Source organism: Sceloporus undulatus, chromosome 1, assembly GCF_019175285.1.
Source record: "Sceloporus undulatus isolate JIND9_A2432 ecotype Alabama chromosome 1, SceUnd_v1.1, whole genome shotgun sequence".
NCBI classification, from domain to species: Eukaryota; Metazoa; Chordata; class Lepidosauria; order Squamata; family Phrynosomatidae; genus Sceloporus; species Sceloporus undulatus.
Window position 1 is genome coordinate 257405722 of NC_056522.1, and position 14300 is coordinate 257420021.

At 42.0% G+C, this 14300-nt stretch overlaps 1 protein-coding gene across 3 annotated transcripts; it reads left to right on the forward strand.

The window, feature by feature from the left end:
- Window positions 1–999: 999 nt before the first annotated feature.
- On the forward strand, window positions 1000–11140 carry TMEM109 (transmembrane protein 109). 3 transcript variants are annotated; one of them, XM_042445997.1, is made up of 4 exons: window positions 1000–1130; window positions 2092–2330; window positions 6502–6604; window positions 9759–11140. In XM_042445997.1, the coding sequence occupies exons 2-4, from the start codon at window positions 2124–2126 to the stop codon at window positions 10139–10141; spliced, it is 693 nt and encodes a 230-aa protein (XP_042301931.1). In that variant the 5' UTR covers window positions 1000–1130; window positions 2092–2123; the 3' UTR covers window positions 10142–11140. The 3 variants fall into 3 exon arrangements, with proteins under 3 accessions (XP_042301931.1, XP_042301930.1, XP_042301932.1); XM_042445996.1 differs by having other exon boundaries at window positions 1022–1154; XM_042445998.1 differs by having other exon boundaries at window positions 1055–1112.
- Window positions 11141–14300: the final 3160 nt, after the last annotated feature.

The window sequence follows — 14300 nt, forward strand, 5'->3', positions numbered from 1 at the left end:
TCTAGTGCCACAATAAACCACAGTTCCCAGGATTCCCTAGCACTGAGCCAGGGCAGTTAAAATGGTCTCGAATTGGATTATTTCTGCAGTGTGTTTTGGACCTAAGTCTACCAATTTGATAGGACACTGACACACTCCCAGAGGCGTCCTCTCAGATAAAAACATAGGCCTGTTACAGACTGCCAAAATAAAGCTGCTTCGGGTCTCTTTGGAGGTATGCTGTTTAAATGATGCATGCATCCTAGGAATCTGGAAGCTGCACCAAAGCTGCACTCCAGTGCTTAGGAATGGAGTGTGGCTTTGGCGCGACCTCCGGACTCTTAGGACCCATGCATCATTTAAATAGCAGACCTCCAAAGAGACCCGATGCAGCTTTATTTTGGAAGTCTGTAACAGGCCTCAGTGTTTTTCTTATTTGCAGTTTTTCCACATTCAGGGGGGTCCTGTGCCCCTAACCCCAGCGAATGTGGAGGGATGAGTGTACATCACAATTACGTTTTTATATTAGAGTTGGCCTCCCATATCCACAAACTCATTATCTATGTGGATTCAAGCAGCCACGGCTTGAAACTATTCCCATAAGATATAAATTCCCAAAAGCAAAGTTTGATTTTTGTCATCTTATAGAACTTAAGGGACGCCATTTTACTTAATGGGACTTGAGAGCATCCACAGATTTTGGTATCCACAGGGGGTCCTGGTGGAACCAAACCCCCGTGGATACCAAGGGCCCACTGTATGTTCTTTATTGTTTCCTACAAAAATGTTTTCTTTTTCAATTAAAAATTATAATAATAATAATGTGTGTGTGTGTGTGAAGAACTACAGTTCCCAGCATCCTCCTAGCTAAAACCTGAGGGACTTGACTCTGGACTCCATTTCCCAAAATGCACCCGGGCGCTTGGAGCTAAATTTGAATCCCAGCCTAGAGGAAGGAGGGATGGAGGGGAGGAGTCCTCCGTAGGCCCCGCCCATAACCCCGCCCCTTTCCCCGCCGCCGGCCAATCGCGGCCTCGCTCGAGCCCCGCCTTAGTCCCACTTTGGCGCCTCTTAATCTCATCTGGCGGAGGGGCCTAATAAGGCGGAAGGAAGGAGGGCTCGAGGTTCCTTTGGTCAGCGGTTGGAGCCGGGTTCTTCTCTCGTTGCTTTTGCAGGTGGCTGGGGATGATGGGCTTTTTTCACCGCTTTAACTGTTTTCTGGCTCAAGGCTATGGAATTCTGGGAATTTGAGTTTATTGTGGGCCCACAACAAACTCCAGCTCCCAGAATTCCATAGCCTTGAACCAGAAAACAGTTAGGCTCAGGCCTAGGGAATGCTGGAAATTGTGGTTTATTGTGGCATCAGAGCACTCTCTGACAGGGAAGGTTTAAATGTCCCACAAAACTATCTATGGTATCTTGATCTAATTCAGTGGTTTCCAACCTTTGGACCTCCAGGTGTTTTGGATTTCAGCTCCCAGCATCCCTAGCCAGCTTGGCCAGCAGCCAGGAATTCTGGGACCTGAAGTCCAAAACATCTGGAGGACCAAAGCTAAGGAACCATTGATCTAATGGAGGGCGGGGGGCCTGGATGTTAATGTACCCAATAGTGAAAGTGTCCTAGATATGTGCAAAATAAAATTCTCTTGCAGATAAAATCCAAAACATGTAGGTCCAAAACACACTGCAGAAATAATCCAGTTTCAGACTGCTTTAACTGCCCTGTCTCAATGCTAGGGAATTCTAGGAACTGTAGTTTATTTTGGCCCCAGAGCTCTCTGACAGAGGAAGGCTCACGTGTCTCAGAAAAATAAACTACAGTTCCCAGGATTCTCTAGCCTTGAGGCCAGGGCAGTTACGTTTAGGCGGGTACTAAAAACGGGTGATTTCTGCAGTGTGTTTTGGACCATAATAGCTTTAATAAAGCTATCATTCTGCATTTCTCCACGTTTGTGTTGGCATTTCATTTTTCAAACTTATTTCTGTAAAATAGTTGATCTAGCAATGTCACACCCACTATTTTGTGTTGCTAGAATATCATAAACCTGTTTGTAGTAATATCAGATAAATTTACCTTTTGGGATTTTTCACTGTTTTGAATTATGTCTGCAGATTACCTGGGTGTGAAGGCCACAGTTGAAGGGATGACTAGATACAGCCTCAAGCCCCTGCTGCGTCCAGCCTTGGCCTTTGCAATGGTGCTTCTTCTCACACTAACGGCTGTCACCGGTGTCCAGCACCACCGGAGTGAGAAGCATGCAGAACCAGACTTTCTAGCCCAAATGTCTCGTACTATAAGGAAGACCATGGAGGATTTGATTGGAAGAAACAACTTCCGGATGCTCAGTGAGGTAAGATCCATATTAACCTGTGTTCATGTATCTGTCCAATAGGTATCAGTAGCACAGGCAGGAGTAGAATTACATATTTAGGGGGAAAGGACAGATGATGCATCAAACCTAGATTGGATCCTTCAAGATGTTGATGAAAACAGCATGATTGAATGCTCTTCTGTACAAAACAAATTCCAAACAAAGTTAGCATGTCAGGGTAATAGGCTAGACCTTAACCCATGCTTGCTGGTTTTCTGTGTGAGGGTGTCATGATATAGGGGTCTGCTTCAACATCATAAGCCTCATTTTCAGAATCAATAATATATTAAACTCACTTGATTAACCTTTTATTACCGATCAAATCTGGTTTTTCAAAGCCAGTCTTAGGAGGTAAAATTTCATGACTCTTGTACATTATTTTTAAATGGGATCCAGTGTCAACTGCTGAAGCAATAATATGCAAAGCCAATTAGCTAAGGTTTTGCTACAAAAGTCCACTTCATTTAATAAAAGCTGTAGAACATATTTAGATTTGCTTATCTACAGTGTAAGGGCAAATTCCAGCATCATATGAGCAGACTTACTCTTCATCTCTTCCCTCTGTAGTCCCACCCCACATCCTTCTGCTCAGAATTGCTCCAGATGGTGCTCTAATAAGATTTTGAGGGTACCCAGGAAAAGAGAGGGAAGAATCTTCCCTTTTTCTGAAGAAGGAAGGTATTCCATCAGTGGAAAGTGTTAATCAGATATTTCCCTATAGGCTATTCCTAGCTTATCAATGGATAAAGTGTTCTATTTTTCAGAACTGCCACCTTCAGAATACTGTATAATACCAAATGATAAAAAGTCTTTAGAATAATAATAATAATTATTATTATTATTATTATTATATTATTATTATTATTTGTATACCGCCCTATGGGAAACCAATCCGGGCGGTTGACAACAGTAAAATATAAAATATAACAATTAAAAACACTTTATCCCTTCCCCCCCCTTAAGACAGTATTAAACAGTATGACATATTAAAAACACAATATCAAAGCATAAAAACAACAATTAGAAACTAAAAACCCTGATATCCCTCTGTTGATCCTCGACCATCACTAAGATGGGGCCACGGGAGGAATGAGGGAATCAGGAACCTGGGCCGGGATGGTTAATCTGGAAAGGCCTGCCGGAAGAGATCCGTCTTGACCGCTTTTTTAAAGCTGTCTAATGATGTCAACTGACGGATCTCATCCGGCAGGTCGTTCCAGAGTTTGGGGGCGACAGCAGAGAATGCCCTCTGGGAGGTCGCCGCAAGCCTAGATTTTAAAGGCTGCAGTAAGTTCCTCCCAGAGGACCAGAGAGCGCGGGGAGGATTGTATGGGAGGAGGCGGTCAAATCTAAAATTTCCATTTTTCAAGAACATGTTCTTAGCGTAATTTTGGAACCTTAGAATATATATCTCTTCCATTCATTGTGTACTCTTCCAAATCTCAGGTTTAAGATCAGACTGGCCTGCTTCACAGATGATTTGTATGAAGCAATCTCCATGTGGTCAGGGGACAGCATCACTTTCCCCAGCCCCAGGGTTGCATACCTTCTATGGCCCTGCTCTCAAAGGTCTATAGGACTGTGAGCCCCATCTTGACTGTGAACATCTCTCTTGAAGATATTGTTCCTCAGTGTACTGATGCTGATGACTAAACAGAGGTGTGGGCCTATAGTCCATTGACGTGAGTCCACCTCATCTCATGAAGTTTCCTTCATGCATTTTATTGCACAAAGAAAGGACTTTTATGGTTAGAATTTTCCAGGTCACTCTGGTCAGGATAGTTTCCAGGAATAAAACATGTTGGTTTGTTGCAGCAAAACCAACATAGTCTTATAATGCTTTAAAGACTAAAATGCTTTAATTAACAAAGCAGAAGTGTTCCTGGGCATTACTGCTTTAACAGAAAATGTGATACCAGAGGAAGAAATAATAGGTATAAGTTCCTACATTACAGGGGGGAAAAGAGCATGTTTCAGCAGACTTTTAATCAGAAGTTAGCAATGGACAATGGCCTAGATGCTCTAAAGGCACTAAATCTCCATCTGGTCATGGAAGCTATGTAATTAGTGGCCTAGTTACTGCTTAGATGGGATACCACCAAGAAATATCAGGTGCTGTAGTCTAGATTTCAGAAGAAGGAATTTGCAAGACTACTTCAGAGTATTCCTTGCCTAAGAAAACCCTATAAAATTCATGGGGTTGTCATAGTCAACAAGTGACTAAAAAGCACAAACACACACATAATAATATGCACATGTGGAATGAAGCTTTCCGGTTGGGTAAGCCTTGCATAAATAGATTAAAATATCTTGAACCTTTTAGGCTATTTGATAGCTTCTTCCAAAATTTAGGGAGAAGATAGCATTTAGGGAGAAATTATTATTATTACTATGATCAGGGTAGCTCATGATGCAGCTTTATCTATTTTCCTCTCTGTTTTGCTGTTTATGTATGTTTTCAGTAAGGGATTCTGGCAGCAGTTGCTGTTTACCTTGCCTGTTTAAGCTGGCATACATACAGTGGAACCTGCTAGACTTTCCATTATTTTCCAGCAGGTTATTGCATTGTTTCCTGAAAACATGTTGCTACAACCTGACACCAGAAGTCTGTGTATTTTCAGCCCTCCTTCCCTGTATCAGTGCTGCTAGAACAAACTCAGGTTAGACAGAGGACAAGGAGGGAAGGGCGCTGGGCAGACAAAAGGACTTTGAAAAAGGAGCTTCCTTGTCAGAGGCTTTTTAAACTGAAGTATGACTGTACTTATTTATTGTGCTTTTAAACTTCCCAGTAACACAAGGTCTCTGGTCACTGCGCAAAGCATGACAATTTTTTAAATTTATATTCCACTTTTTCACCAGATTGGGACACAAATGAGCTTACAAATTAAAAGAACAATACAATTAAAAAGAACAATACAATTAAAATGTACAAAAGTGAGCATTAAAGTAGAATTAAGTAGAACAGTATTAAAATGTATCACTCATTAAAAGAAAAAATACAATTGAAAACACTTAAAGCACTTAAAAACAGTATCTGTTAAAACAATCAAATGCTAAAACACATTAAGACAATAAAAATAAAACTACGTTTGTCCCTCCATATTCACTAGGGTTAGGGGCACAAGACCCCAGTGAATATGGAAAAACCGCAAATAACAAAAACACCATGTTTTTACCTGAAAGGACGCCTCTCTAGGAATCTCTAGGTCCTCCAGTGGAACTTTGTGGTCAACATCCAACAGACACTGATCATAGAACTGCACTGGAGGAGCTACCAATGTCTAATAGAGTATTCTTTGTAGGAATCTAGGTCTTTCAGTGCAACTTTTAGTTAAAGTTGACCATAGAGTTGCACTGGAGGACCTAGAGATTCCTAGAGAGAAGATATTAATCAAATCCATGAATAATCAAAGCCGCAAATATGGGGAGATGAGTATATATACAGACCCTTAAAACACAAGCCCTTAGCAATAATTAATTTCATATAATAAAACCAATAGCAAATATAAAAAAGTTGCAGAATATAAACCCCAAGTAAAACCAGAAGCAAAGCAGAAGAGTGCTTTGACATAAAAACAGTCTTGAATTGCCAAGGAGAATTTTAAAAAACACACAAACACTGTAAATGCCAGGAAATCTTATCTGTGGAGGACATTCCACTGACTGGCTGACACCTTTGAATAATCTGTAAAAGATGGCATATAAAGCTTGTTAATCTTTTAAGGTGCCATTGGCTTGTTTAAATCAGTATAGACTGTTAGGGATAGAAGACTCTCAGGTGTTTTATATTCTTTTTGACTGATAGATTGACAGATCTTTTTGGCAACTGCATAATTATTTTCTAAATTTCACAGCACTAGCCAGAAACCCCTCAGTTGAACCTACCTACCTTAAGTTCCCATCTCCTCTTTTTATAAATTGGGGAACAACATTAACCTCATTAAAGTTCACTCTATAGGACCATGATACGTTGACCTGTTAGATCTGCACATTGACTTATTAACTTAATTTCCACACTTTCAGTAGCTAGACTCTCTTAACTGATTGCTGCTGGAGAAGATTATTGTATGTAAAGCCCCTGTGAATTCAAAGAGCTGGTAACAGGACAAACTAAAGGACAACTTCCATGTCTGTGTCTGTCTCCTTGCAGAATCTATCTTCCCTCCTCTGGATAGTGTCCTCTGGGATCTCTTCAGCTTTGTTTGTTGTGGCTCGAATTGTAGGGCAATTCTTAACTTCCTTTGGCATGGCAGGTAAGTGACCAAGATGTGGACATAGAAGAAAGGAGAGACCAGTGGTGTTCCCACACCAGGTGACACCTACATGCGGGACTAGAACTTCTTATGGGGTTTCCAGGGTGCACAGGAGTACTTGTGTAGGCTGGAGGGGCACTGGCACAGTCCCAAGGAGCACCCGTGCCAGCCTGAAGAGTGACTATGGAGAGCGGAACAGTGACCATGGGGGCAGGGAGCTAACCAGATGTCACCCCTCCTTCTGGGGTGTCACCCGGTGTGGTCCGCACCCCTGCACTTCCCCAGTGAGGCTACTGGGAGATACAATGCATTCTACTCACTTGTTTAGCTGCAGTGCAAACCTAACATAGACCACAAACCTATGCATACTAACTGTCCTGTTGAATTCAGTGAAAAGTGTCTTGGAAGTAGCTTAGAGTAATATCTGTGCTGGCTTCACACAGAGTGTTTGAATAAACATTTGAGGGTTATAGGAAAAGCTATGTTGGATCAGACAAAATCCTGTGTAGTCCAGCACCTGTGTCACCCTGGCCACTCAGATATCAATAAGAAGAAGCACAGTGCCTCCAGCACTAGAGATGATATTCAGCCATCCTATCTAGAAGTCTTTGATGCTTTACAGTACCTTGTGTAAAATTTCTCCCACTGTAAGACTGACAGGGTTAATAGCAATTACTACATGTTGAAGCAGAGAACTCCACAGTGTAACTACAGTCGCCCCTCCATTTTCGCAGGGAATCTGGTCTGGACTCTCCCCCCCCCCCCCCCCCTGCATGTGCGAAAATAAAAAATGGCCAATATTCAAGCCCTATTGCATTGGCTTGAATAATGGTGCGCACACCATTTTGTCTCCCTCCGTTTGCCACCCGTGAACAGTCGAGGGACACAGATTCCAAGTCTGCAAAAGTGGAGAGTGACTGTATGTACACTCAGATTCATTGGACAACAAGGTAAGAGGACAGCATTTCCTATCCCTCAACACCATACACAATTGTATGCATCCCAGCAAGTGTTCCTCAGATGTTGATAGAGACATTCTCCCTATATTTCAATGTTAGTACATGTCCTTTGTGATCATTACCCATGGATTCCTTGTAATAATGTTCTTGGCTTAGGAAAACATCATGTGTTACTGAATTTTGCTCAAGAGGATTTTGTATTTATGATTCTCAAACAACAGTACCCTGTTGCATAGCAGAACCTCCTTTCACGACTGAAGGGATTTTCTAAATGCTATTTGTGATAGTGGTAGATAACGCTGCTAAATCCCACTAAGCATAAGCAAGTCCTGAAGCAGGGATGGGGACAGTGTGAGTCATATGCAGCCCCCCAAGCCTATTTTTGTGATCTTCAAGCCCCCCCCCCCCCCAATTTTGTACTCCAGTGCCCATCTTCCTCTCAGGAGTGTGGGGCATGTGTGTCTGAGCCCATCTTGGGAATGGGGTGGTCTCTTTTTAAAACTGGAAGTAACTTCTGGTTCACTTCCTGGCTTATGCAACAAAGCAAAAACGAGAGAAAGAGAAGGCCTTCTCCTGAACCTAAAAGAATATAAGGGATAGGAGCATGGTAAAATTGCCTTTCATGTGGGGGACACCTTGTGGGAGTAAGCTTTCTTTAATTTCCCTCTTTCCCCCAAATATTGGGGATAAAGAGTGAAGGCGGGTGGCCTTCTAAGGTCTTGTGAGGTCCAGATTTCAGTTAGGCATATACTTCTTCCCTAAAGGATGCCTTAAGTGTCTCTTTTAAGCCAGCCCCTGTGTGTGTGGAGATTTTCAGAGGTAGTGGGGTTAGTGTTTTTTTTTTTAAATTTATTGTTTAATTGTACACACACACACACACACACACACACACATAAACAGTGGGGGATAACACAAAAACCAGACTGCAGCATAATGAGCAAGTTGTTTAGATAGCTCAAGAGCAATTAATGGGCAATGTTGAGCTGCTGAAAGAATGGTAAAAGCACAAAGGGGAGGCATTCCCCTTCAACACGGCAGCCTCTCACATACCCCCAAATCAGCTATGGAGGGCTGGGCAGTTCTCTGGAGCTGGTTTTCAGGAGGCACCAAGCACTGCCATACTAGGGGAAGAAGGTTCCATTTTGAATACAGCATTGAATTTAGCCCATTTTGGACCACATATTATTTCAACATTGGTTGCTTTGTGTAGTTGTAGTATTTTTGTGAGAATTAATGTGGCAAAGAAAATTGAATATCTTGGTGTTTTTCTTTCTTCAATAGAAATATGTGTCTTGCCCTCCAATTTGCGGTTCAATGCTAGAGGGGATTTCCTCTATTGGGGCTGATTTCAGTCTTTGGGCTGTTTCCCTTATTCCTGTTTCTTTATGCATATAAACAAGATATGCATGTTTTCTAATATATGCCTGAATAGTGATTATTCAATGAATGTTTTTCACAAGTAAATAAGGGATCTGGAATTTAAATGTATAGTTTCAATCCTATGCTCAGGTTTGCTACTGTAAAATATATGAAACGGCACTTGGGGCCCATGCACACTACACAATTATACCAACATTTTCCAAGTGTGTGGCAGTATGCCATAGAATGCTGGGATTTGTAGTTTAGGGAGCAGTATTTAGAATTCTAAGCCATACAATGCTAGTGCACACGAAACTTCAAGCCCTGGGATTTCATAGGAAGCTGCCATGACAGTTAAAGTGGAATATAGCACTATATTTGTGTAGCATGAATGAGCCCAGGTCTGTGTATATTGGGCCATGCACCAAGAACAAAATTTGCACAGGCAAAGACGTTTTATGTCCAGCTTGGAAAAGTTACTTAACTCCCAGAGTCCCACAGCCACCATGGTCCTCAGTTTCTGGGAGCTATAGTCCAGTAAAGTAACTTTTCTCACCTATGTTTGATAGTCTGACAGAAAAGTCTGGCAGTGTAAGTGACCATACCATCTTCCTTTGAAAGAATGATGTGGGCCTCCACTGTCTGCCAATAATAGTGCTGAGATGGGAGAAGGAAATCCATTATAGGTGATGCTTTGTTGGTAACAAAGCATCACCAATAGCTATCCCTCTGGCTGTTGGTGATGCTTTGTCACAACCTTCCATTGTGATGAAATGCCATAGTGTCACCTAAACTAAGTCCACATTATCCCTTGCCTTTCTCCTTTTGTCTTCCAGGGGACGATTTTACTCAGTTCCTGAAACTGAGCCCTGACGCAGTTCAAACGCTGCTGCTCTGGGGCTTGGCTGCTCTCGTTGGCTACTGGGTGCTCTCACTGGTGTTGAGTCTATTGCTTGCCCTCTTGAGCCGCATCATGTGGGGACTCAAGGTAGTGCTCTTTGGGGCCTGCTTTATGTTTATTGTCTCTTCTGTGCCTGACCACTCTGTGCAGTCACTGCTTCTGTTGGCTCTGCTCACACTGTTTGTCCTCCTGGGTTGGCTGAGTGGGTCCCACCATTCAGGGGCACGGCTGGAAGCCAAAGTGCGCAGCTTGGAGCGCCAAGTGGAGGAGCTGCAGCGCAGGCACAGGCGGTCTGCCAGGCACCTGGATGAGGAATGAGCTCAAAGAGGAGTCTGTGATGTCCATGTATCTTTCCTAAAAGGCAACCACTCTCTTCCTTTCCTCTTGTACTATATGACTGCTTTCTAGACTGTAGATGCTCTCAGGTTGCTCTTCATCCACAACTGTGCTGGAACAAGTAAGCCCTAAAGCAAACTTCTGTAAGGCAAATGAAAATGTTGGAGATTGTTTAACTTCCCAATTCATGTTCTAGTACACTATTCAAAAGACTTCATCTTTGTCTCTTTTCTGTTGTTGTTTTTTCCAGTCACCCTTCTTCCAGAGGAGGAGTGGGCAATTTCAGCAGGTCTGGTGTCTTGGTTCCACCCCATTGATTGTGTTTCCCATCTTTGTACTAGAGTCTAGACCTACCAACTTCCCACTCTTATTTCCCAGAGGGCTCATGGTAGTCTACTTTTTTTTTAAGGATGATAGAACTGCTGATGGAACTGTAGGTGCTGAATTTGTTTTTAAAAACTGAGTACCTTTTTCTGTAGTGCTGCATATCGGGTGATAGTAAAGCCAAGTGCCTCTCTGAAAGTAAATAAGATGGCTGTGCTTGTGGCAGCACAGCAAATCGGGATTACATGTGTCCCGCCTTCCTACAAGCCAAAGATGCCCATTAAAATAAAGACCTCAGCATTTCCCACAAATGCATACTGTATAAACAGTTTGGGAAGAGGAGTATCTAAATAGTGCCTTAACAGATAGTGTTCACATGCCTGTACTGAAATAAAATAAAATAATAAAATAAATTAGGTGGTTGACAAAGTGAATGTACCACATCTCTTCCCTCCAGATGGGATTTGTGCCATTAGCAAATGTAACAAAACCTCCAGACTAGATCATCTTTTGTTCCTGTTTGGGGAAGGAGGCATAACATACTCTGTGGTGTGAACTTCATGTCTGTTGCCAAATATATATTTTTTAAGCTGCCAGTTTTAAACAAATGGAGTATTTTTGTTATATCCTTCCAAATAAAGGCTGTTTAATCAATTCTTAGCTTTGGTGGTTTCTTTTATTTCAACCTTTTCTGAACAGAGAGGATGTACACGCAGCATGTCTGACACAAGGAGTGTGTGTGCTTAGCCAGTGTCTAGCAGCCATCTCCAAGGCAGGAAAGAAGATGCTTCAATTCACCATATCTGTTACACGGTTGCTCCCATTATACCTTCCCATTGATTAAGCTGGCAAGGGGTGATTTCAATTGGAGTTACATCTGGAGGTTTCCCAATTCTTTTCAAAGGATGGGAGTAGAAGTTGTCTGATTTGATCTGTCACTTTGGCAGTGTTTTCTACATACATGTGCTGGAAGTCTTACAATCTGCTCTCACGCATGTTCACTGAGTTCAGGAACCCATTTCTAAATAAGGCACATGTACCTTTTTATTAAAAGAATTCATACCACAGCATAACATAAATTGAAAATATGTAGGATAGCTGTGTTGGCCATTCAGTAAATTCAAACAAAATCCACCAAACAGTGATACCTTTATTGGCCAACCAAAATGCATAATATACATGTTGCAAGCTTTCCAAGCTCCCCTGGCTTCTTCATCAGGCAAGATGTCCTTGTTGATATGCAAATAGACTTTAATTTTCCTGGACTTTGAAAATCTCCCAATGCCATATGGCCAGAGGAGGAGAGGCCAGCCTGCTAAATATACCCTCCCCATATCATCTTAAGGACAGAAACTACAAAATGCATGTATCTTACTAACATTTCCAATTTTTCTCCTCTGTGGTATGTAACACCTTGCCTGGAGCTTCAAAAGTTTGCAACAAGTATGTGCATTTTGGCTGGCCAATAAATGTATCATTGTTTGGTGGATTTTTGTTTGAATTGAAAATATAAGGGCTGTCAGTGGAGAAAGAATCTTAGAACCACTTTACTGGGTATCCAAGCCTGTGTTTTCTATGATCCTGTCATCTGACTATGACAACCTTGAATGTAAAACAGTAAAATGATTGCTTGCTTGTCTTGAGGTATAAGTGTGGTGGAATAATAGCATGACTTCTTTGCCACATGGTCATTTAACGCACAGTCTGCCCTCCAGGGTTTGGGGAATCATGTTCATTGGCTGTGAGCAAGAGGAAGGCATATGGAAATGTTGCTCCATTCTGCCCATTACAAGCAAAAGTTTATATTTGTGCAAGAGCAGCATTGGTAATTTTACTGTTTAACAGAATATAGATGCCTTAGGCAACAGATGCTGGGTAAGGGAAAGCAGTAGCTCTCCAGACTTGCCTTTTATTGGCACAGCCTCGGCCACCTTGCTGCTCTTGGGTGCAGTTTAGAAAGCTGATCTAACACTGCTGAGGAAGCAAGATTCAGATGCTAATCCAGTTTCTTGATATGTATATTCAAACTTTCCTTCAGGCAGCAAAACAATCTGGGACTAGCCCTAAATATTAGCATGTGCTCTGATACAGAACTAGCAACATAATGGGAACAAAAGAGGTGTGTGAGTGAATGGGGTGTTTTTTTAAGGCTCTGATTCCTCAAACCAGTGGAGCAGGTTTACTTGCAACTGGCTTGCCCTGTTGATTTCAGCAGGATTTCTGCACAAATACCTTCCTGGGGACTGGGGCTGTTAGGCACACTCATTCATGAAACAGCTGTGGATTGTGGAGGGAAGATGACCATATTGGCATTTAATTGTCTTTTGCTTCTGTCCAGTTGAAAGTGGAGTGGGAAATGTCTGGAGCACCTACCAGCTGTGGCACATTTGCTGTGCAGTGAAATGGAGCTCTTGCTGCCCAATGGCTGACTGCTACCCCTGCTGAGAGGAGGAAAAAGGGCCCCCCAAGTATTTTGTAGAAAGCTCAACCAATGGAATGTACTGAAGCTGAGAGAAACTGCTGAGGTCAGATTAGCCCGTTTATGCTGCAATGCTGTATGAGCATGAGTGAAAGGAAGTCCCTATCAAATAATGGTACTAGAGTAAACATGGATAGAATTGGCCTGTAGCTTGTTAATCCTGAAGTTCAAATACATAACATTGCTTTATAATGTATGTTGCTGAGAAGGGCCCAGATTTCTGATTTTATTTGAATCCTTTACCACCAATACAGATTATGGAATCTGTTGACGGATGTTTCTTTCCCTAGATACAGATTTCCAGCAAAATAGCGAGACTTACTTCTAAGTAACGTAAAAAGAAGGATGCGTGTTAAGCCTCACACACAATCACTTACACACACACTTTCATATGGATGTTTATTTGATGTTTTGGACTACCACTCCCATTGGCCATGACAGCTGGGGAATTCTGCAAGTTGTAATTTGTTTTTATTGTCTTTAATGCCACAACAAAAATATTTTGCACCTTCACAGCACTGAAGTGGTGACCTTGTCAGTTAAATCAGTTTCTGTTCCAGTTGTAACCCAACAAAATGTCAATTTTTGTTTGTGAGGTGGGGAATACTTCTGCAATGTACTATATGTTATAGTTTTCTGTTTAATTGAATGCTGGGTTTCTTGTATGAGGGCTCCTTGTGCAATACAAAAAGCTCCAATTGCAGTGTTTCTGTGATCCAAGACAGGAGGCAGTGTGGTTTTTTGGATGAAAGAAAAGGGTTTCACTGAAAGCATGTGTAATTGGCAGCTCCTGCCATTCTCAAGAGGAAATACTCAGTGAAGTGAATTCCTGTTTCACATCCATGGAAAGCCCCAGTGAATTTGATAACAGTATCAGTCAGTCAAACCTCCTGGCCTAGAAATGGAGCTCTTTCCTCTTATATTTCACATTGCTAATGAGGGATTAATTCTAGCAATTCACAGTTCTCCTTGGGTAAGCTAAAGATGCTAAAGCTTCTAAATATTTTCAATTTTCATGCCAGCTCTTCTCACTGTTACATAAGAACTTCTTATCCATGCCTGTTGGCGTTTCATAGATATTATTTTGGCTTAGCGCCAGTTCTACATGGTTGTTTTTAGCTCTTGCAATGCAAACAGAAATGTGTACTGTGGCGGCTCAGGTACCATCACTGTGTTCACTAAATAGAATTTAGCAATCTGCTTTTCTGCCCACCATCATAAGTTCAGTTCCTATTTAACCTCATGGGGATGCCATAAATTGACAGGTAACTTGAAGGCACACATGAACACACCCACACAGCCCTACCTGCAAATCCTATCTTGTTTACGTGGCTGCAC